Genomic DNA, 25160 nt, shown 5'->3' with positions numbered 1-25160 from the left:
CAGCCCTCGACCACCTTGGTGGTCCTTCACTAAGCTCACTTTCTGCTTGTCACCATCCTTCTTGTATCAGAGAGCCCAAACTGGGCACAGCACTGCAGATGTGGCCACAAGTACCAGAGGAGCATCATCCCTCCCCTTATCTTGCTGGCCACACTTCTGCTAATACATCTAGCAGGAGGTTGGCCACAAGGACACCTTGGTGACAACCATCCAGCTGCCTACCACCCTGCAAATTTTCCTTCCATGTACTCAGTCCCCAGCCCATACTGCTGCACACAGCTGTTACATCCCAGGTTTAAGACTCCACACGTGCCTTGGAGAACCTTGTGGGGTTCAACCACGTCACCCATCAGGGTCTCTTTGACTCACAGCCCTAGTCTAGTTCTTCAACCACTGCTCTCTCAATTTGCCACCATGCCGAGGGCATGTTTGAGAATCAGTGTGTCTACAACTGAGAAAGACTCATCACAGAAGTAAAAATATATACATATATATCTCAAAAGCCTTCTACAAAAGGACGTCACTTCCCTGTGTAGTAACTGTAGATTCAGTTATCTGCCAGCAGCGTTGTCCACTTTGTAAGGAGCACTTAAGAGTACAACCATAAAACCAGACCCTACATTTTCTTGAAGGACCACAGCACTCGGTTTCTGGACCACAGGTGAGTGTAGAAGGTGGCTGAATGTGAGATTTTTCAGGCTAGGGCTGGTCTGGGCAGGCACAGTCTTCCTCTCAAATGCAAAAGCACCGTGAATTTGAGTAACCTCCAGGATTCAGCAGCTGTTTGTGTTTCAGATCTTAGAAGCCATCTGTGTTTTCTTTTAGAGATCTCTTCATCTTGTACACAAGTCCTGTCTTTAAACATCTTACAGATAGAGATGTTTTCCCCAGGCAAAACAGCATCCTTCTTCATGTCTGCTGCTCTCACTTCAGCTTTTCCATCTTTCCACGCTGCTTTGCAACCAGCCTCATTGTTTCCACTGTGTTGCCCACATATGCTATGGGCCCATTGTGCCCTCTGCTCTGAATCTGTTCCCAACCTACAGATCTGTTCTCACTCTAATAGAATGAAGGACACAAAATTCCTTCCTATGAAAAGCAAAATAATGTACAGCCAAAATTTCAGAGTAGTTTCACTTCAGTGAGTAAATTGAGGTAACAACAGTAAAGACCATTTCACTAATATTTTATTTCCAAAAAAAGTATCACTTGCCAAAGAGAAAAGAAATGCAGACCAAAAAAAATTATCCTGGCTGCTTAGCTATTATTTCTAAAACAGTCTCATCAGAAAACTTCTGAAGACTTTATCTCAATGAAATAAAATATGAACATTTGAACAAACAGGATAAAAAAAAAAATCACAAAAGATTACTTTTTAATAGAATGATTTCTATATAGTCTACAATTCTGTTACCAAAACAAATGATACTGTTTCACAGACTACACTGCATTCACATAAAATTGTGTCTCCCCTCTAAGAGCTAAAGAGATCAATTCCACCTTAACTATGGAATTATAAACCCTATCTCCAAAACACAGTGCACATATTCCTCTAAAGAACAGGCGTTATTCCTCAGAACTTGAACTTGGCACTCCACGTTCCCATTCCGACATTCTTCCAGAATAAGCATTGGTATTTTGAAATGTGTGCAGTATCTGAATCATAAAAAGGCCTGTGAGGGCAGAATCAAAGTTCTGTTAATCAGGGTACCAGTGCTAAATACCTACAACCTCATCCAAAACTGCGTTAGGGCTTTAATGCACCTGGGAACAAAGTTCTACACACTATTTACTACTTTAATATTTCACTAGGGCCTACATAAAGAGCAGTATAGCTGTTCATGACTGACACTGAGCGCACTTAACACTGTGTGTTCTTGTGTATTAGCTTGGCGATTGTTTTCACATATGATGTTTTAGAAACACTTTTGTTTTAATCTATGGATTTAGGTTGTGACTGCCCAAGTACTTCCCCTTCCTTGCAGGAAAATACAGAAAACTCAGCCTCCCATATGGAAAACTCCGTAAGACACATAACTTGTAGGAAAAAGCAAAATAACATCAGCTTTCTGTTTTGATTTACAGTCTAAAGCTTTAAAGCACATAACAGCCCTTTCCAGCTGTAACTGGGAATGTTTCTGCACATGCATACCAAAACCAAATTCCTAATTCTGCCACCCAGAGTCATTCCAGTCTGAGTGTTAATGTAATTAAAAGCATGAAAGACGCTGAGAATCAGTAACTCCCCAACTGTTTTTATATCGAGAGGGAGATATCAGGCTGCATTCTCAGCTCTGTATCCCAAAATGCCTACGCTTTCATTTCAAACTGCTTTCAGAGTTTCTCCAAGCACAAAGAACACAATCCTTATTCTAAGCAAGCTGCAGCAGGGATTAAGAGCATGAACATGGGATGGAAATGAGCTGTAGCACAAGTTAGTGGTTGCCAGCTGAGAACCCCAAATTGCTCCTTCAGTGGCTTTCAGCCTATTCTAACTGGAAGATAAAATGTGGAAAAAGAGAGTTTAGACCAAGTTGAACTATATTCTACCTGAAACTTAGAGCATGAACAGTCTCAGTGACTCAACACACTATCAGTAACTAGATAAACTGATACCAGCCCATATCCTCTAACAGCAACACATGTGCATCCAGCAGCCTCAGTATTACTAAAAACTTCATTAAACTTAACAGAAATAAATTGGTATTTCTGTAGTCAGCAATAACTGGTTAATACTTCCTTGAGGTTAATAAAGCAGAACCATTTATAGTCCAGTTACAGCTACAGCAGGTCTGGATATCAGAGATTAAGATTTGCTTCCAACATCTATGGACTATGAAACTTCAGAACTCCCTTATGATTTTGATGTTTCGCTTCATTTCTAAAAAGATTTAAGCCGGAGAAAATATTAATTTTTGAAAAGGACCTCATCCATCAAACAAGGAGTACAAATTGAGCGTATTTTTCTTCAATTGCCAAAGACTTCTGAAAAGAAAAACAGCTCAACAAGTGTGTGGGTAAGGAAGGGAGGATGTCTTAGAAGGAAAGAGTACGCCACCGCTCCTTTTTCCAATAATACTAGATATGCTCACTGTTAGCCAGGGAGCTTTATAGCTCCAGGCTGTAAAACACATCCCGACATAAGTGGCTGAATTCCCACGGGCTCATTAAACACTACCTGTATTCAAAAGGAAAACTCCAGCCACGAGCAACAGCTGATTTTAAGAATAACAGCAAGAACTTCCCCTGGCCCATTTATGAGCCGAATTAAACAGCAAAACTGATAATCTCAAAAACATTTAGGCTTTTACAAGCCTCAGTGGGTCTGGAAGCAAAACTAAAAGCAACTTCCAAATATCCCACAGAAGAACTTTCTGAGAATATCCCACTAGCACAGGATAGAGCTGCAGCAAGAAAGGACTCACAGTTCACCCCCACTGGAACTCTGCCTCTGTAGATGCTCTCCAGCCACTTTTGTGCAAGAAAAACACAATATATATATATATAGATAGATAAATATATATGCTTTTGACTGCCTTGTGAAAGCCAAGTTAAAACTTAAGTCAAAGGCAGCAGTAATAAGCTTACTAGGACTGAAGAAAACCAATAGGAATGGTAACAGACTCACACGAGCATGAATTCTTATTTTCGGGAGGTCTAACGGACTATCCTTTCCAAGTTGACAAGCCTCATGTTTCTTCCCCACGCTTATCAAGCAGCCACTGTCTACTTATTCACCGAGGCCACTAGAGAGCGTTCCCAGCTGCTGTTGTAGGCAAACACCAGCGATCCCCCAGCAGCATTTTATTCTAATACTTCTCAAACTCCTCAGACTCCCCCCCAAAAAAAGTTTGCTTTCATATACAAAATCATTCAAGTGCTTCCTCTAGAGCAGTAACTACACCCTGAGTAAAAGCCAAAGACTGCAACTACTGCTGCATTTTTGCTTGTTCACTATGACTTAGCAAATTACCCTTGAAGGTACCAGCCCGTCACATGCTTCGGTCCCCGTCCGTATGAGCACAACAGATACGGCCATGGTAATTTTTTGCCAACTCTTTCCATGCCACCCTATATTCCTCTCTGCTACTCAGCCCCCAAACTTGTTTCTCCTTTCCTAAGAACAATCTTTTTACTCATACAAATCATTTACTCAGCAGAGATATTTTAGCAGGGAATGACGTACCACCGAAATCCGATTAGATAAGAGCAAAACAAAGATACAGAAAATTGCGGAGAACAACAATCACCAGAACTGTTACTTACACCCCCCCACCTTCTTTTCTCTGCAGGCTTGTTGAAATAGAGGCTGAACCATTCTTGAAACTGCTACAGGAAACGTTTCTGTAAAAATGTCTAACAAATTATATTTAACCGGAGTTTCTCGCACACTGTGGAAATAAGAAACCGCTCCAACCAAAATACAAGGAATGTTTCAACACAGATCTATTGCTTGAGCACCATTCCAAAGAGCATAGTGTGTAGCAGATACGGGAAATTATCAACCCTAATTTCTCTTCTCTTGTTTAAGCTCCTGTTCGAAGAGGGTAGGAGGGATAAAAAAAATTAACAACAATTGTTCTTGGTTTCTTAGTTAAGACAATGACTAAGACATAACAGAGAACTAATAGGGAAGAAGGGGGGTGGGAAAGGCAGTTGGAACGTAGATCTGGAGAGAATGCAGAGTATTTCGTCCAGCTCTTTGAAAGTATGATTTTTTCCTCAAATGCTGAAATAAGTCTCTGAAGAAAAACAGATTTGCACACTGATCTGAACAATATCTGAGTCAAGGATGAAGTTATTGAAGAAATTTAGCAGCTACTCACCTGTCTGAACATCTATAACCATCTGATGGCCACCTCTCATCCCTGGTCGGCTGTCTTCCCCATCACCTATAAAAACGAGGGAGGAGAGAGTCTTCTGTTATAAGATTTTTAAACCACAGAAAGATACAACCTCATGTATGGCCTAAATATTATACAGAAACAGAGCCACTCACTAATTCACCATTCTTTAAACATTAGCACACCACATTTCCCAGGTAATATTCTTATAAAACTGTAGAGAGTTTTATATTTAATTATCTGGCAACCGACAGTACAGATAGCTAAAGTGAATACTCCACTGCAACTGCCTTGGAAAGGAGCTTGAGAGTTCCTGAAGCATCCAGGTCCACACAAATGATGTACTCGTAGGATGGAAGCAAAGAGGTAGTGGTATAGATATGGCACAGGTAGCTCTGCACCAATGATTCCCACATGTAACGGACTTCAACTGTCCAATTAAAGCAGCTTTCCGACCACTTTAGGTATCTTAAGCATTCAGGACAGGTGTCATCTCTGGGAAGCAACATTAGAAAGGTAACCCAATTTCTGCTGGAAATCTGCTTGTATTCATAGACAACCCTTCCCGAGAGGTTTGGGGACAGTGCTCCACATTTGGCGATTGTCACCTTGAATCCTACGTTTGCTGTATGACAGTGATTTTTGTACTCTGTAGTCAAGGCTGCTGCTACCAGTCTCCTCTCAAGGTAGAAAGCAACGGAAGAAAGAGATTCTGCAATTTAGCTTTACTGTATAACAGACCAAGACTTCTAAAGATGCATCTCAAATTTAAAATACTCCCTGTTAAGATAATGCCACTCTTTGCTGTACATCTAAATTGACTCCATGCATTAAATCCTGTCCTACAGGTAACTGCTCTCATGCTTAACCTATATTCTTGTTTCTGAACTGATCAGCTATCCTTGAAGTTACAGCTGGTGTTCATGTAGTGTTCCTTACTCAGCCTTAAATCAGGTTGCATTTTACTGACTTTGCAACAAATGCAAGTCTTTCATAGATTAAACCATCTCCTAGAACAACTCTCCTAGAGTTGGTTTTCTCGCTCAATATCCTCAAAGGAACCAATATAAAATATGGCAGTACGCGATTTATATCTTAGAAATGTCCTTACCTTTGGTGCTTTTGGGGATGATCTGCCCCCAGCGAGGTTTGTATTCTTGTTGACTGATATACTGATTGAATAAGCCATCTGCAAAATAAACATTTTGCTATATAAAATATTTATACTTCCATTATAGCACAATAACTTTTAACACAGGTAACTTCAACCTAATTCAATCCAGTATGCTACTCCAAAGCCTACATTTTAAGTAAATTCTCTACATATGTCAGTTAGTTTGTTAAGCTTGCTAATGAACTAAATGTGCAAGTACTAAAATAAAAAGAATACTCATTACTAGATCAATCAAGAATTACTCAGTTTGCCTGCCAGGTCATGCCAATTGTCTATAAATCTCCAGTGTGGTGTATTTAATTAAGAATAGAATCCCTCCCCCTTATTTAAGCAAGAGGAAAGTTGCCAGCACATGTAAAACTCAACTGTTTTAGTACATGTTGAGTTAAAACTAGGTCAGGCAGCATCTCTGGAGCTTCATCTAAGAAGAAAAGGGAAGAAAAGCAGATTGTTTAAATGCTATGATAGGGGACAACCAAGTACTGGATGAAAAACAAATTAATAGTTTACATTCTCTTCAGAGAGTTAAGCAAGAGAAACAGAAGACGCATTAGGTCACCAGCCAGATATGCCAACTGTGGCATTTCGGGAAGAAGCATTAACTCCAGCACCCCGTCCACGCTCTCCTCGAGCCTTCCTCTCTCTTCTCCACACCTACCACATTCCATCTCCTCAGCATCAAGAGGTCAATTCCTAGTTCTGCATACGTGTTATCAGCCTATCACACAGGTTATTTTTTTTTTGAAGAGGAGATTCAAAACATCCAGGACTGCTCTTCAGTCTGAGAAGGACTCAAGGAGCTTGCTGGTGGTGTTCTTCAAATGTTTCCTCTCAAAAACAACCTACCTTACCTTCTGCAGGCACAACAGACTATTAGATGGCCAAACACCAACCTCTTGACCACTGCTACATCCCACCCACCCACCATCTCCAGACACAAGCTCTTCATGACAAGCGTTTGTTCGACATCACTAGTACCAAGGTAACTACCACAGGCAGACTGAGGACTGAAATGACAGATTTACATGGTTTTGTACCGCTGAGAAGTAGGATGCACGCAGGGGTTCTTAATCACATAACACCCAACAGCTACGCTCTTTGGTAGAATGGCACCTGGCAAACTTGCTCAGGAATTAGTTTTACATGCCCCGGCAGAGAAAGGAAAAACAAAATGACTAAGTTGCACCTAATACTCCTTAGTTCTTCCAATCCCAGTAATTGCAGCTTTGAGGTAAGAATTTAACAGATTATGAATGCCTCTATTTATAGAAAATCCTTTGGTAGGCATACAGACAACAAAATAATCCTTACTGCATGCATCCCTATTTACTTACAGAAAAAGTAAACCACACTTTTTTTAGAACCACAGAATCATAGAATGTCCTGAGTTGGAAGGGACCCACCACAAGGATCACAAAGTCCTAACTCATGTCCCTGCACAGAACAACCCCAAAATTCACACCAAGCACAATGCAACGTTCAGAGAATATTTTAAAGCGCTTCCTGGCATCCTGTAGTTTGTCACGATTGAAATCCAGGTTTTAATTAAAACACAAGCCAGCAAGTCCATCCTGGGAGAAGACAAATACTCTATTTAGAGACCATCTAATAGGCAAATAAGGGCACTCAAGAGCTTTGGAAAGGTGCTGAATTTGGCCTTCAAACATAAAACTGTTTTCAACTTCCATAAACTCAGCTCTGCAAGATTTTCAAATTTAATATTCTCTAAAGGCAGGGCGTATTTTACTCTTACCTGCCTTAGAGCCAAAAACATCAGCTTGCTCCCAGCATTAGGTAATCGAGGAAAGCCAAAGTTTGCTCAACCTATGTAGAAAAGTGGTTTACTTTGGTTTTAAGACTGGGCTTCTTAACTCCCACTACTTCATTTATGAAGCTGGGACAAGATGTGAGAGGCTTTAAGCTTGAGATTTCATGAATTCTGATTCAAAAAAAAGCCAACTTCCAATAGAACAAATGCATGTGCTGTAAGAAATCCCATACTGACTCAGATTTTTCAAGCCACAAACCTAGATAGAAATCCAGCCTTTTGGTTGTCATTAGAGCGCTCCGTCTTCAAGACAAAACGCAAAATTGTATTTATCCCTATGGCTGCCAATAGATAATTGGACATAAATAGTTCAAAAGGATGAATTACACCACATACAATCTGAAAGGGTGATTTAACCTCTCTCCCATGCTCAACACCCACAGGCTGCACTTGTCAAGATATGACACTTCTCCCCCACTGTGCCTTCAGCCTCTCTTAATAACGCTTCTTGTCTTCCATGGGACATTGGTTTGGAAATACTCCAGCTCGCTTCCCAGAAATGTTTCTTTGTGCTGGGAGCAGTTCCACATTCATTCTACTTGTACCGCAAACCAGCAGCAGCTTGTTTTGGAAGCTGAATCACCACCTGTCTGACACTACCAGGGAAAAACAGGAGAATTTCTAGGTGGATTCTGTATCTGACGCCAGACCTATTCTAGCATGCTCCTTATGTTTCATGCCAGGACAGCACCGCTGACCAAAGGGTCTCCAAAGCTTCTCCAGGGCATTGAACTTCAGCCCCAGGCCTGCTCACATTTGCCAGCTCTTTCCAATGAATCACTAGTTTAAAATAACACCCATGTAGGCAAAAACCCTTTAAGTGCAACTTTTTAAAGGAACGCTTCACCTCTCATTTGATTTTATACTACTTGCAAGCCCTTCGCAGCAACTTGCGATTCATTTTGGATGCACCAACATGAAGTTCACCCTGGTTAAGTCTTAGTAGATTCTACCTCACCTGAAAGTCTTTATTTTGTCAGCCAGCTACAGGTTACCTAGAAAAGATGAGCACTAACATTGCAGACAAAAATAGTTAACTTGCTGAAGTCAATCGGGAACAAGTAAAATTGGTACTAAGTTCTTTTTAGACAACACACATCTGCAGATAGGACAGATAGGATTACTAAAATCTATTCACTTCACTGCCAATTGCCAAAAAAACCCAGTGGCATTTAGCCCATAATCTCTGGGTGTTCGGATTGGTTTTTTATGATTTTTCTTGAACAAATGAAGAAAAACCACCCAAAACACCTAAACAGACTGAGGTTTCTGTAGTCACAAAAATCCTTCTAAAGAAAAGCTGGAAGCGGAAAACCAAGACTACACCAGATAAAAATCCAGCCGTTACTTGACAATTTCCTCAAGGTATGGAAACAACAAGGAAACACATGAATTTTTCTAGTTTCAAAGCTGTAATATCCCCTAACACATCCTTCTTCAGAAAAATGAAACAAGGTATTAGGTTTGCTCTCAAATCGCTGCAAGATACGCTGCTTCTGTGTAAATTCTACTATCTGCTTCCAGGTTCCAGTATAAGTTGGAGAATGACCTATTAGAGAGCAGCATAGGGGAAAGGGACCTGGGGGTCCTGGGGACAGCAGGGTGACCATGAGCCAGCACTGGGCCCTTGTGGCCAGGAAGGCCAATGGTACCTGAGGTGGGTTAGAAGGGGGTGGTCAGTAGGTCAGAGAGGTTCTCCTGCCCCTCTGCTCTGCCCTGGGGAGACCACCCCTGGAATATTGTGTCCAGTTGTGGCCCCTCAGTTCCAGCAGGACAGGGAACTGCTGGAGAGAGTCCAGCGCAGCCACCAAGATGCTGAAGGGAGTGGAGCATCTCCCGTGTGAGGAAAGGCTGAGGGAGCTGGGACTCCAGAGTTTGGATAAGAGGAGACTGAGGGGTGACCTTATTAACATGTACAGATATATAAAAGGTGAGTGTCAGGAAGATGGAGCCAGGCTCTTCTCAGTGACAACCAATGATAGGACAAGGGGTAATGAGTTCAAACTGGAACACAAAAGGTTCCACTTAAATTTGAGAAGAAACTTCTCAGTGAGGGTGGCAGAGCCTGGCCCAGGCTGCCCAGGGAGGTTGTGGAGTCTCCTCCTCTGCAGACATTCCAACCCGCCTGGACACCTTCCTGTGTAACCTCATCTGGGTGTTCCTGCTCCAGCGGGGGGATTGGACTAGATGATCTTTCAAGGTCCTTTCCAATCACTGACATTCTGTGATACTTAACATAAGCTCTGGATCCCTAGCAAGACCCTCCCCTCCATAGTTCCCACAACTACCGAACCTTTCTCAGAACCAACTCCATATTTGATAGCAAAATTAAGGTGTACACGTCTGTCTTTAGCTTCTGGGAGAACACAACTGCTCTGTGCATCCTGAGTTTGAGACATTCACGTTTGCAGGCTGCACATCGCAATTTGTTTGTCGTACAGGAACAGCTTGTCAACAGATAAACACATATCACATATTGACATGAGAACTGCCAGAAGAAACACCTCAGTCCCCAGAATACTAATATGAAACCAGCAGATCTTCAACCTACTTAAGCAGCTTTCTACATCTACAGTAGCTGCAAACAGTTCAACTGAGTAATTTGCACACCACATACTCTCTGTAGGAATATTAAGCAGATTTTATTCTTCAATAATATAGGCTGTCTGAAAGCTATAGGAATGAATCCAAATGTGAAGTATTTGAACTAAGTCTGTGAACCAGCTGAGATTTAGGGAACCTTTTATTTTTGAGAGGAAGTCAGGCAGCTGCCAGAGTTTCCATTTGCCCATTTTCTAAGTGTAATGCACAAGTCAAAAGAATCTGCGGGAAAAGTGTGGCTGCCTGCCACTGAGCTCTCAAAAGAAATCATCTGGTGATGTGAGGTGGAAGACAGCGTTCATCATTAGCAATGCAAAAGAACAAGAATTTAGCTCTGCTAGCACTAATTCTTGACCACCTACTCTTTTTCTACATGACTAAGCCTATGGAAATAGGCTGCAAGAGATGCATTGCATCTCACTTTTTAAATACCTACTTGCTGCAAATGTCAGCCTCTCCACAAAAGATTTTAGGCTGAAATGAACGTACAGTATCTCTGTCACCCTCATTGCATTTCTGTTTGTTCTTTTAAGGCAACAAACACTCAGATCAGCAAGAGGCCAGAAGTTCACATATTCATGTCCAGCTTGTGACAGAACAGTTCGTGCTTTGAATGATTTCAGGGACAATTTAAGGATCTGTGTATCATAATTAACTCCACACTTCAACTATGTTACATGGACCATAAACAGGACTAAAGTTAATCCGCTTTTATTAGGAAAAACAACACATCAGAGAGGAGTTCAGTTGTAAGAAAACCCACACCTTTGAAACCAGGCAGCAAGAGATGGAGACTTCGCAACAAAGCCACTAAGAAATAAAATGGTAAAATGCTGGACGCTAATGAGCCTCTTTCAACCAGAGGACCGTGGAAGAGATGCAGCTCCAAGTGAGAACACCGTGGAGGACCAGATAGTAGCAATACTATACAAGAATGAGTTGAATGCTGAAAACATCTATTCCCATCCTACCAAGAAGGAGGATCCAGCTGTTAAACACCAGCTACATCCAGCACCTTGACTGTCACCTCAATACAGCTCCAGCCAAGCTATTCCAGCTGCAGTTTCAGTGGGTTTTTTGGCTCTCAGAAGGGGTTTGTCCTGTCGTCTTCTCATCATAGCCGCATCAGCTCCCTGACCTGCTTTACCAAATGGAAGCATGAGCACCGGTGTCAGCAAGTGAGGGGCCAGGGGACACTCTGTCCAGAGTGATGGCAGGATTGACCCACTTTGTAGAAACCTGTAGCTGTGTCAGCTTAAAGCAAATATTAATTCAGTCTCAGTGTCTTGGGATAGAGAGAACTTCTCTCTGAAGGGTGATGGGAGGTGACAGAGCTTTACATGGGTATGAAAGCTGAAGGCAGCATGAAGAATTGCAGAAGGATGGGGGAAGAAGGTTAATGTATTCAAAGACAAGCAAAATCATTAAGGATAAGCAACGGAGCAATGGGAGATGCGGCCACTGACATTTAACTTCAGCTAGCCAGGTGTCAGATTAAAAGAAAGCAACACAAACATCCTCACTCATATTATTCTGTCCCTCAGAAGTAGTGACAAAACTTAATGATGCTACCTGAAGACTCTCCTGCCAAGATATCCACAGTCTGTTACTGGAAATACTTGTTTCTTCACTTGCTGGAGCAAAAAAGGAGACTGATAGAATAAGCTACAGCATTTCTCTAGTTTGCTTAAGTGATGCTGAGCTCCTCAACCTCCAAACAGGGATATGATTACAAGAACCAGGATTATTCACATCAAATCTGACAAGAAGCGTCTGTCTGTCAGACAGCACAATGCCAGACCTACCGTTTTCTACCAGGCAAGTGCTTTGCCAATACTTCCACACCTGGAAAAGCCAAGCACTGGAGACAGTAACCCCACTCTCAACATACAAGGGGAAACAGAGGCATCACCTCAGCTCGAGTCCAAGCTGGATAGAATAAATGTAGTATGTTAAATATTAAGTAGTAAAAGAAATCAACATAAAACAGCCCAAAAAATGAGGTCACAAACCTTCCTTTTATTACTGCCCAAGAAAAATAAGTCAATTTTTGAGAGAACTCATTCAGCACATTCTAGACCTCTAGTGAAATTCCATTCAAGAAATAGTTTCTACGACAGCCTGCAATGAAGTGGAAAGAGGACGGCCTCTAGGCACCAACAAGATTAAGCCACAGCCAAGACAGCAGACTGATGCATTGGCAAAATCATCACCATCAATATATAGGATGCCTCTGGCTCTCAGCACATCCTGCTTCAAATTGGTGGGCTCATCAGCTGCCTCCCAGGCACCCGTGTCTTTGAGAAACACTGCAAAGACAGTAACAGCCAGGCACAGCTCCCTGCTGCTTTCTCATTCTGCAGCCCTCCCCTGCCTTCAAGATTCCAGAGGAAGCTGCCAGTTGCAAAATGCCCCTGCATTGCAGGAAGACTTTCCACTGCCATCCCAGCCAACAACGCTACGTTGTCTCAGGAGAGTGAGGATGAACTCTGGCAATTCTCAGTCTCCACGGTTGTAGCTGCTCAGCGCAGGGCAGAGCTCAGCTTAGTTGAGAAACCTTGAGCCAAAACTCATAGGAAGCCATTTACTGCATTTTTGACAACCTGTTGCAAGAAGCTCCCTAACATCATGTCTAGCTGAACAGTTTGTTCACAAAAAAGACGGTGGATTTTCATTGAAGATAAATCTTGAGTTTAAAGGTAGCATTTCTAACATCCCCTGAGAACCACATGCAACTTCAGTAGTACAAACTACACTGACAGAGTCAAGCAGGTATGATGGCATCTATCCAAAAATGTATTACAAAATGACTGATTACTCTAGAATTAGAAAATCTCTGGTGCCAGACACTGATGAAATTGGTCCATTAAGCACCTAACTCTACTGGCAGACACAAAGTTCTCTTCTCATGCCACTACAATCTTCCCATGAAGAGCAACAGCACATAGCCAACAAGCACTATACCCATAACCAAGAGCACCTCTGCTTATCAGATTGTGATCCAAACCCACCGCACAGGTCTTGGGAGACACTTCAGTGCAATAGCACAATTCTTTTTGTGTCCCATTCTATCAACAGAAAGTATATATCTCCCATTTTAGGAGCTGAGAGCTGTTTACATGCAATGTTTCTAAGGTAAAGGTTTCCAAGTAGAAAATGAATAATAATGACAATGAAAGCAGCTGCCAACACCCTGCAAGGGAGGACACCCCTGCCTCCAGTCACTGTGACTTTTCCACACCATTCTCCAAGGACTATTTTCCCCACAGACAAAGACAGCATTCTTATTTAAATACAGCTGAGAACTTCTGCTGAAACACCAACACAGTGAGGTAAGCTCTAAGCAGAAATCACGATACACATCATTACTGAGAACTCACAATTTATCTGCTGATCGCTCCAGTGACTTTTCTGATAGTTATGCCCACCTTCAGCTTGCCAGCTACTTACAGTAAGGACTTGTCTTTACCTACTCTTAAGGGCACCACATTGTCATTGATGGGGGAAAGAGACTCCCAAAGTAGCAATGATAAGAGATTTTTATGGCTGAATTTTTAGCCTCCATCATACACATACTCACAAGTCCAAAAGCTGACAGTACACCACACTAGATACAAAACAGCACATGGAGTAACCAATTCTACCACTAAGTATATTAATATTCAAAGCAGTAACATTTCAATGTTTTTTTTTTTAAATTAATATACCAGACCCCTCTGATTCTCTTACCATTCACAGCTTTTTCTATCAGTTCTTCACAAGCGTCAAAGTCTCCCTTCAATACCAGTTTGTCGTGCAGGTCTGTCAACATAGGGTGCTCCAGAGCAATCTTGGTTTTCTTCTGCAGCGACTCAAAAGCCTCCGTGTAGTTGTGCTGACGAAAATGCTTTAGGCAAAGGCGAATGGCTTCCTGTTCACGGTACTACTGGAACACAAGAAAACCTATGAGACATGTAGATTTTTCTTTTACCCGTACTGCTGGGAGCTACCTGTGAACCTGCTTGGAGATAGAAGCAGGATCTCTTGCACACGCTGCACATAAATTGCTCACGAGCTGACAGAGGAACACTGTAGGTTACAAGCTGAGTAGGTATTTGCTTTCTAACAATAAAGAAATTGTACAACTTGATATCATCAAGTTTAATAAGCATACAAGAAGAGAGCATACAGTGTCCCACATCTCTGGAGTGACCATTATTCCTCCCCCACCTGCTTGGCCCTGCTGTCGGAGGCCTACACGAAGCACAGAGCAGGAAAAAGCCTTCGTTATCAGCCTTACATAATTTGATTATATGACTCTTACATAACAAAATAATTTAGAAGAGTAAGTAGGTCACAGCTTTTCTAGAAGCAGAAGAAAAAAAAATGCCACGAGAAAAGGAATACTTGCAATGACCACTGTTCCTGCAATGGAAAGGCAGGGCTGACCCCAAATCTTGCAGGTTTGCAAAGGGTTCGGATCAAGGGCAATAAGGATTTATATGCACGCCAAAGGTTTACCTTCAAAATACTCCCATGCGTCTGGCAGCAGAACCCCTGTTTTCATACCGCAGATGAGCCAAAGCTGCTCATTTCCTACCAAGTTGTGGGAAGGGGTGAGAATGGCCAGAGAAACCCACCCCAGATCAAACACCCAAGCACAGAAACGTGAGGGAATAGTAAACTCTGTGTAAGAGCCACAGCTTGTGCTCTTAACCTACCAAATCACTCGCTGTGTTTTCAAAGCTTCTAACAATACACATAAATAACACAAATTTAAGTGGGTAAGTAGCAGAACCACTTATTTTAACTGCAAATCTAAATTTTAAGGCATTAAAGAAAAAAGTCATCTCAATTTCAATCTTTAACACACACCTACTGTGGTAAAAACAAATGTAACTTAACCATCTGTAAGACTGATCAAAGTACAGGCAAAAGATTTTACTCCTAAATGGACACTACAGCTAAAAGTGAAGTTTATGGTATTTAAATGAACAGAATCTTTCTGAAAACCTGTAAGTGACGCTAACGTTCAACAAAAATTAGTGGTCTCAAAATAATGGCTCTGTAGCAAGAATCTCAAACTGAAGCAGCTAAAAAGAAACACGGCCATGTGCTATATTTTTAGTTCTTAATCCATCAGTATTTCACAGCTGCAAATAGCCAGAACTATGCATTTTTAGAAAATCAGTTCCCAGCCCACACGAAAAAGGCCAAGGACATGTACCGATAAAAACGTAAGACTGTGGCAGAGTAATATTAAAGCTAAAACAGTTTCACAGCACAACTGGAAAAAACACTTTTGTTTTCTTCCTAAGAGAGATACCCAAGACACTGTCTTTAAGCAAATGTTCACTTACATCAGTCAAGGCCAAAACCACATTAGATTCTTTGTTGCTCAAAGAGGTAGCAAAGAAAAGGAAAACTGCACACCAGGAATAACCAGCTTCTGCACTTCCAGCTACTCTAGTTTAGATATCAGACAAAATTCAGACTTGGTGTATTTCTACTGACTGACAGACGTGGCTTATAAAACATGCAATGACTGTTGGGTGCAGGTTGGCCACTTGATGTGATAATGAAGTCTGGATTTAAGTGACACCACAGTTGTACTTCAGAAGTTAAACTTTTCTATGCAAAAAGGTACATAAAACGTATATAAAAGGTTCCTTTTTAAATGCTGTCACAAAGGTTTAAAGAGATGACAATCCAAATAAAAGCTTTGAACTGAAGCTGTAAATAATTCCCATGGTTAAAAATGTAACAAGAGTATGAGACTAAGACATTAACAATGTCAAACACCAGCAGAATTAAAAATATTGAAGTGTTCATTATCGAAACCAAAAGTGATAGCCGTTGATAAACTACCACTTGTTAGAATCATTGAATCATTCAGGTTGGAAAAGACCCTTAAGATCATCAAGTCCAACCGTTAACCCAACAGTGCCAAGCCCACAACTAAACCACATCTCTAAGAACCTCATCTACGTGTCTTTTAAACCCCTCCAGGGATGGTGACTCCACCACTGCCCTGGGCAGCCTGTTCCAATGCATGAAGTAGTTACTAAAGCGTGCCCAGTCTTGAGGAAAAGGACAGCAAGGAGAAAGCAGCAGGGAGGGAACTGAGCAACACAGCTGCTGCTTTGAGTCCTTATGTTACCCCCAACTTCACTCCCCCAGGAAAGGGAGGTTTTGTTGGTTGAAGCACACACAACAAATAGGGTGGGCAACTTTGTGCAGAACCTTCTTTTAATCTGTGGTCTCAGGCAGTAAAGAAATATCCTCCTATGTGGGTCCAGCAACAGTGGCCTCTCAGGACTGTGAGAGAACAGAACATCAGTGAGACACACGCTCATCACCAAAAACTTGGCAGCTGCTCCCAGCAGAGCCCAAACAATCATGACTAAGTCTCTGCCTCGCTGCTTTAGGGCTCTGAGCTCCAGAAGAACAATGCTGGCACCCCTTGAAGAAGCTGTCACTACGTACACGCTGACCATGAAAAGTGTCAATTTTGTGGGATAAGAAGGAACAAAACAGATGCTGACATCATCATCAGATGGTTCTGATGATGATGATGTCAGGAGCTTCCTGATTGCAGCAACTGGTCAAAAATGCCAGAGACACCACCATGTGCACAGAAAAACATCAGCAGCCTCTGTCAACTGGACTTTTCAGAATCATACACCAGTAATCAGGAGACTAATGACCACAACACCACTTTAATCATAAAGCACATATAAGCAATTTCCACTGTGCTGTCAGTGCTGTTTTAAAATGCTCCATGAAACAGCTTATGATGTTGATATAACCAAGTATGAGCCAGACAGCACAGCCACAAGGTTTCCTGACCATACTGGCAACACCATAAACTGGTGAGGGAGCCTCAATACTACAATGAAAATAAATCTTTAACCTCTTTTAAGTTTTTCTTTCTGGAAGCAAAGATATGCTGCTCCGCTACCCAGTCTTATTCAGCTGGGAAGGATGTCTTCTCTGCAACACAAAATGAATGTCATGAATTGTTCCAGAAGATCTATGCATAAAAAGCAGCCACAAAATGAATTCTGGTTGTCAACATGCGCTTCCCTCCCACAGGAGTGGCATCTGTTGTATGCAATTAAATATAGTTTATACAAATAATGTCTAGAACCCTTTGAACTTTCTGTCTATCAAAGCAACAAATGGTATAAATCATCTCATCTCACAGTCCAGCGGCATCAGCTCCCCTGTGTTCCACAATATTCAGCAAAAAGACGCTAAGAGGGAAACATCAGAAGTGCAAGGAGCTGCAACAAAGACACCAACATGGATTCTCTTTAAAACAAGCTCATTTTTATACCCTGTAGGAAAAGCTGCATATGTAACCCAGAAGGCTCTAAGCTCACATGCAGTTGTACAGAAGGACTCGTGGGGTAAAGAACGACTTATCAAGAGGCGAGAAAAGGAAGAAATGGAATCTGGTTTTGTTAAGATTCATTTAACTTGCAATACAAACACTGTTTTACTAAATTTGTCCATTTTGACTCAGTGTTACTTTCTTTCAAGGTTCTCTTGTGATGTCTACCTAACTGGTTGGTTTGGTTGGTTGTTCTTTGTGGGGTTTGTTTGGTTTGGTTTTTTGTTTGTTGTTTCTTGTGGGTGTTGTTTTTTTTTGGTGGGGGGGTGGTTGGTTTTTGGTTTGGGTTTTTTTTTTGTGGTGGTGGTTTTTGGGGGAGTGTTGTGTTGGTTTTTTCTTAAAGATAATCAGCAAATACAATTCCAAGAGATTCACTCAGAGTACAAGTCAGCCACATGGTTTGAGTTTTAACTACGCGTGTTTGTTTTAATAGCTGATATTCAAGGAATGAAAAGGTCACATAATTCCAGTAAGAGAAGTTTCACAAGATTCCGAGACTACAAATCTTCCAACAAACGGGCATCTAAAATGCAGGCCTACCTTGCTGTACCAGTTGAGGCACGGCTGGACCACATCTGGATCATCAATGCCATTAAGTTCAACATACCAGATACTAAAATTGAAGCTAGGTCCCCAGGATAAGAGTGGAACTGGAGAAGAAAGGAAAAGGAGAAAAAGGATGCATAAACATCAGACAACCACTGTGTTAGTCTTATCAGGCTATATACATAGTACTATTTCAACAGAATGCTGCTAGAGGTTACACAACATTCAGTATTTCTGATTTGACATAAGTTCTAGTTCATTTAAGTAAGCTTAGGGAAATTACCAAATACGTCATGTTAAAGTTGTCATTTAAAGCAACCTGTGCCAAGCGACATTAACACAGCAGATCATTAAAAAGCAGAAGCTCACTGCAAGCAAAAGAGCAAAAATACTATCATTTCAAGCAGCTCAGAGAGGCAACAAGCTTTGACATGGATGGGAATCACAAGCATACCAGCACCAGCCTTTGCTTCTAACAGTACATTTATTTCCGCATTTGTCAGCAACAATTATTTTCCCTAATGGTGAAGACGAGAAACTTGGGTATTTTAAATTTTACAAAATTAGTAACGTCTGCATGTGGTGGAGAAGGGAGGGAAGGAAAACTGTCAGTTTCCAATTTAAAAACCATATTTTTTTAAAGCTTAAATCCGCGCAGCTTTTTGGCTAATACTGTTTTATCTGCGTATTGGAACAAACATATTTAAAATATCAAATGTCCTGTGAAACACACTGCAGGCCTCTCATGTAAGGCTTAACACCTATGGTCTTGCACTGATCTATTGATTAATCTGCAGGTTAAGACTTGGTTTTGCTTTTCACAGCAACTCCAATTCCCAGAAAACCTGTGTGGACTCTGACTCCTTAAAGCTGCAGTGAAATCAAGTGGTTTCATTTCAAATACTTTTGTTTCATTTTTTATTTGACCATAACAGAAAAACAGGAAAAGACAGTGTTAGAGATGAATGAGTAGCTACCAGCAACAGCATGGAGTCCACTACTCCCTCCCTTTCTACAGAAACTGTTTGTGCCACAGCGAATTTCAAACCACTATAACACACCACTGAGATTAACGTTTAACTAAAGGGTTTTCTGACCTACTCCTTCAGGAAATAAAACCCCAACATTTGTCTTAAAGTTGTTCCTGAGCTGTTAAAGGTTCTTAAGCATTTACACTTCAAACAACCTAGATCTATCATTTTCTGCAATGTATTCAGGCACAAAGCTTATGTTGAAACACATTTTCTACATTCTAAAGGGTGTTTCTATGAACCTATTAGTAAATACTGACAACTTCTGGGAACAGTCATCAGAAGAGATTTTTAGAAAAGATTCAAAGAGACTTGGAATATGCAGTTCATAACTCATTTTAATAGATATAAGTAGGTATTTTATACATTATAGCTCTGAAATCATCCTGTTCAAATAGGTTTGTTCTACATAATTGCTCAGCAAACAAAGCGAGATGTTTTCAGAGCAGTTCCTAGGAGGTGCATGTTTGTGCACACAAGAAGTGAACTGGTCAGGAGTAACAGGAGTCACCTCTCTTCCCTCTACATTGTATACCCTGCCCAAGAGACTTCTTTCTTGCTTAGTTTTGTCCTTGGCACAAGATGAATGCTGCCAATATGATACCTTAATACCCTAAAACATTGCTACTTTTAAATCCAAGTACACAGATAAATTTCATCCTGGTTATCCCACCTATAAAGGCAGCTGACTGCCAAAATATCATGTGTAAGAGTAAAAAGTAAAATACCACTTTTGATTTTTCCTCAGACACAAATAGAGGCCAAAAATCAAACTGAGGTTAAATCTGCTATTTGCTCAGCTATAAAGAATCAAAACTTACACATCAGCTCCTTGCACTGAAACACCAAACCAAACCACAGACCACCTCAGATGGAGCAAGACCATAAATCTGATAGCGAACCTGAGGTCAAGTTCACAGCTCTGAGTTGACTGGGTAAAAAAAAAACAACCTTCCCACCTCACTCCAGAAAAAAAGCAGAGATAACTACCTCTATTTCTTTTCAGCAGTTCTTCTTACAACTTATACAGACTTCTCCTGGAAAAAATTAACAATCCTCTTGTCTTGGTAGCCAAGTACAGCTTGAAAGATCTATCAGGACATGCGAAAGAATCCTGGGTAGCTATCACCACAAAAAAAATGTGAAGCCATCAACTTGCTGACACTTCTACCCCTCAGTTAACTCAGAGGTTTCAAAGTCTTGTTTAAAAGAAGGAAAAAAATACCAGAAAAGGTGATTTAGACAAAGATTTTCACGGTACCATCATCTACTTTAAGATGTTGTACAGGGAATGCAGGGCTGCACAGGCAGAGAACACTGAATTTCACCTATTTAAACTACTCCACAGGTGCAAGAAAAGAAACAAAGCTTAAGAGTTGAAGTGGTAACATAATTTCTAGTCCCTTCGCAAAGGCCAAGTGTTCTGCCAGATTATCTCCCCACTTTTGAACCTCTTCCCTGGTTCCCAGACTTCACGAAGGAGACACCTCCCATCCTTTTCTCTGCCCTCTCCCTTCTGAAGCCTTCACAGGTGTGCTTAGATCTTTAGACACATCTCCTTTTAGACCAGGTACAATTTAACCCAGACCTGGAACAAGGAGACACTCAGTGTAGCACGGAAGTAACAACAGCCACACAATAAGCACTACTCGCCAGCATGCCACACAAATCATACTTTTATTTTTGCACAAAGTTTGGAGGTAACAGCAGTTTGGGATGCTGTGCGCACATACAAGCCCTCCAGAGCCCAAGTCCATTTCTTTTCTCACTTCTCCCAATGGTTGGTTGTCATTTATCATCCTCTTCACCCACTTTAGACCTCACACCACAGCCTGGGTAGGCACAAACCTACTAGAGCTTCTGCAACAGCTGAGAAACATCCCCCAAATATCAGTTAATACCCTACACTGCAATACAGCTACAGAAGCCACATCTTACACTATCCCCTATTTGCTATATCAGTTTCTTCCCCACGCGTGAGGTGGAAACACATTACGATTAGAGGTGTTGAATCTGAAGCCTAAAGCTACAGTTATTTCTGCAGCTTTTACCATAATGTCACCTCAACATGGGGTTTTTTTTGCTGCATGTACTACAGCAATCCACCCTGAAACATATATGTAAGTTCAGAGCAGCCGAACGGTCACAGCCAGGTGCCCAGCAGAAGAAGGAAAATAAAACACAATCAAAAGATAAAATAAAAACAATATCCCTTCAACAGAAGCAGAAGGTATTTAGGTCACAAACATTTCTTTACCCACGCAAGGATGATTTTATGGGATATTCCTCAATAATCAGAAGCGCTGCCTAGACAAGGACTCCAATCCTATAAACTAGAGAGGACAGTAGCAGAGGCACCAAGCACAGTACAATAATTTCAAATACCTCTCAAGCTGATTTATGTGTCCCTACAGGCAGTAGACACAGGATCTATTTGGAAAAACCCAGGTAAAGACATAGTCAATACATCTAACACAAGAAACTATTCTATAAAGAAAGTATTGCTCATTTTTATTACACCAAAACTTAATCTTGAAGTCTCATTAATAACTCCCATGCTAGTAACAAGCTGGCACAAGAACTACAAATGGCATTTCTTCAAGCTCTTTCATGGCAATCAGTTGCAACACCACCTTCTGCTTTCAAGGACACAGTACGACAAAAAAATCTGTGCTTGGAGTAATCACAAAAAGAGTCAGAAACAAAAACTCACACATATTAAAAAGATTATTCTTCAATATTTTGTCTGGATAAACATCATCTTCCCCCTCCCAAGTTTCTTCACAAGGTGTTACATGACATGTAAAAATTACATGTCAAGTAGGTCAAGAGCCTGCACAACTGGGCATTTCAGCGCTGAGGAACTGACATTGAACTAATTAAACTAAAAGAGTGCGATTCTTTTCTTGACAAAAAGAGAGAAAAAGTTGTTTTTTTTTGCTTTCTACGAGTCTAAAACTTCCTCTAATACATGAGCAATAGAAGTAGTTTGCTCTCCCATGTCATGTTCCTCCTGCCCTGCCCTCCCATATAAACCTGCTAACAGTAGTATATAGATCAGAGTGCTTTATCCGCAGAATTATAAAGCAAATACTCAAGGCAAGTCATTACCGAACTAACTAATGCCTTCCCCAAACACGCAAACCTCACTGGTACCAGTAACTTCTGTGGGGTCGGTCTCTAAAAGTCCAAAAGGGCAGATTTTGGACTCATGTTTACTGGCAGCGTTTCAAGGAACACAGCACGGTATTTCAAATTTTGAGTTACTTTGGCTAGCAGCTTGGAAATTTTAACAAACTGAAAACATATTCAAGCTGTGAATCTGAAAAATAACAGAATTTCGTAACATCGTTTTGCAGTTGTTTCACAGCAGAAAACACCATCGCAATTTCATAACAAAATGACACTAGCCATCAACTCCAGGTTTTAATAGGCTTTGGTGAAAAGGCCGTTTTAATTTCTGTCCTAGTACAGGAACTTCTTCATAGAAGATAGCTTCAAGAGTTATAGCTCAAAAGGAAAGCTCATCTCAAAGCACAACTAGTGAGCAAGTGACAGTTACATTTATGTTAGATTTGTATTAAACACATAATTGTTATTGCTGCATGAGGAACCCATCTCAACAAAGCAAGCCATGTAACTCTTACTATTACTCATGTCACATCAGAGAAAAAACCCTGGTAGTAGAAATTAATCAGTATTTTACTTCCCTAGCAAGTTTTAACTGCTACGCTCCATAACATCAGAACACATTTTGCTGGAATACAACTCACACATCCAGAGAAGTGGCTGACAATCTTTCCATTCACCCCTTTAGTCCTTCAGTAACTACCTGCTGTTTTTTAGACACAGAAAAATAATATTTTCCTAAAAACCGAATGCGGGAAGCTTCAGAATACATTAAGAAAAAAGAAAATCAATTTAGCTTTCTTGATGTTAGTCAAGCTTTAAGTATTCCTCTGCTCCTCTTGAGGTTTCCTCAAGCCAAGAGCTACAGATGCTTCAAGAACTAGCAGCCAAAACCAAACCAAATGAACAAACCAAATTTCTCCACTTCTCTAGGAATGGGAAACACCACCATCCGTGGCACACAAATGAGAACTTGATTCCCAGCCTGAAGCTTTCAGTTCCTCAGGCAAACGTGAGATTCAGAAACTTGTGTAGGAAACACTAGAGCAATGGGCTCCAAGGGGAGCCCCTACAGTCACTATCATCCAAGTCTTGGCAAAAGAACTACCCAACGCTACAAAACACTCCCTAAATTCATCTGAATTAGTCAACAGGATCTTATTTTTCAAGCAACTGCCTCCTTGATCTATTTTTAACCTTCAGCAGCCAGTTTAAAACCAGTCATTCTTTCACTCTCAATAGGTAGGAAGGGGAAGATAAATGTAGTGAACTACAAAAAGCCAAAAGGCCCTAAATTCTTGAATTAAATCCAACCGGTATCACTGACGGCCTCTGTAAGACACTTGTTCTCTCTGCCCTGCATGAAGCAAGGAAGAGAGACCCTCACCTGCTCCCATCACAAGTCACCTTTGTTAGCACCCTTTTTAAAAACCTTCACAGAAACAGGACTAGATATCACAGCCTATAATTCTTCTTTGCCCCTGGATGTCACTTTTAGCCAGAGATGAGACATAGGGTTTAGAGTAGCAGGAAGAGAACAAGGAAGGGTTCTGCTGTTGCTCTACATGTCACGAGCCTGTTGGAGAACAAAAGACTTCAACCCTTTTCAAGCTCTAAAGTTGTCAGTGCTATAACTTGTTACCAGTATTTAGATTTTAATGTGTTTTTTTTTTTAAAGCTCTATATAGCAATTTATAGTAGGACAGTAAGCAGCTTCTCCAGCAATTAGTTGACTCAACACTGTATTTCTGAAAATTACTGTATTTCACTTTCATTCCCCAGGATATAAATTATGAAGCTATTATTCCTCAGTAACAGGACTTCACTGTGTTCCAATCTAACCAGCCTAAGAGATCATGAAATGGAACAGCTATTGTGGATACTTTGCCTGCGTACAATGAAGTCACAAGTGCCAAGACTGGCACAAGTATAAGAAGAGATTATTTTCTACTCAGAATGCCGAAAAAATGCATTTACCTATCTTAATGAATCGACAGGGGAACATCTGTTCATCAATTTTATGCTTCAAGGTGAATGTTTCTTTGTTATAATCATTCTTTAAGCCACTGTGGGAAAAAATAAATAAGGTTACTAAATCTTACCTTGTATTTTAGGACTAGCTAATAAACGCGATCTAGGTCATGTCTGAAATGCGAAGCTTGTTTCATATTACTACGAATCACAGGTATGCATGCTGGACCAATGCCTGGACTGCTGTCCACCATCTCATCTCCCTGGCTGGTGGCTTTTGGAGAGAACATCGGATCAACACCGCTCGTCTGCACCTGTAACCCTGCGACTTAGGCAAGCAATCTGCCTGAACCTCACTGATCTGTTCTTAAGAGGGAGATGGACCAGCTCTCAGAATTATCACACCGACAAAGCACTGTGTGATCCATTTATGGGTATTACTTTATAAAGCAGCAAATATTTGGTATAATTTATCAAAAATCTTAAGTCCATTTTTACTGAAGATGCAAGTACAGGCCCCAAAATATGGATTTCTATTAAACATCAGTACAAGTCAAATGACATTAGATATTAATAATTACTATGCTACTAAGACTTCTTTCCCCTTAATTCTAGCAGCAATCAAGTCAACATTACAAGACTGGTCTATCTGAAGAGAGCA

General features: G+C 41.0%; 1 protein-coding gene across 5 annotated transcripts in view; it reads right to left on the bottom strand.

The window, feature by feature from the left end:
• The window catches only part of MKLN1 (muskelin 1), a 106194-nt gene that overhangs the window by 57040 nt on the left and 23994 nt on the right, over positions 1-25160 (bottom strand). For 3 of the 5 annotated variants that reach the window (XM_065049314.1, XM_005504098.3, XM_065049315.1), the window contains exons 4-8: positions 24506-24594; positions 18363-18472; positions 14177-14369; positions 5956-6033; positions 4827-4892 (exon numbers count right to left, since the gene is read on the bottom strand). In XM_065049314.1, the coding sequence (XP_064905386.1) occupies positions 4827-4892; positions 5956-6033; positions 14177-14369; positions 18363-18472; positions 24506-24594 (536 nt within the window). Of the gene's footprint in view, positions 1-4826; positions 4893-5955; positions 6034-14176; positions 14373-18362; positions 18473-24505; positions 24595-25160 lie in introns of all 5 variants that reach the window. The other 2 variants (XM_065049316.1, XM_021289851.2) reach the window with 2 other exon arrangements.

Source organism: Columba livia, chromosome 1 (assembly GCF_036013475.1).
Source record: "Columba livia isolate bColLiv1 breed racing homer chromosome 1, bColLiv1.pat.W.v2, whole genome shotgun sequence".
In the NCBI taxonomy this organism is placed as follows: domain Eukaryota; kingdom Metazoa; phylum Chordata; class Aves; order Columbiformes; family Columbidae; genus Columba; species Columba livia.
This window is presented reverse-complemented; position numbering and strand designations above follow the sequence as displayed.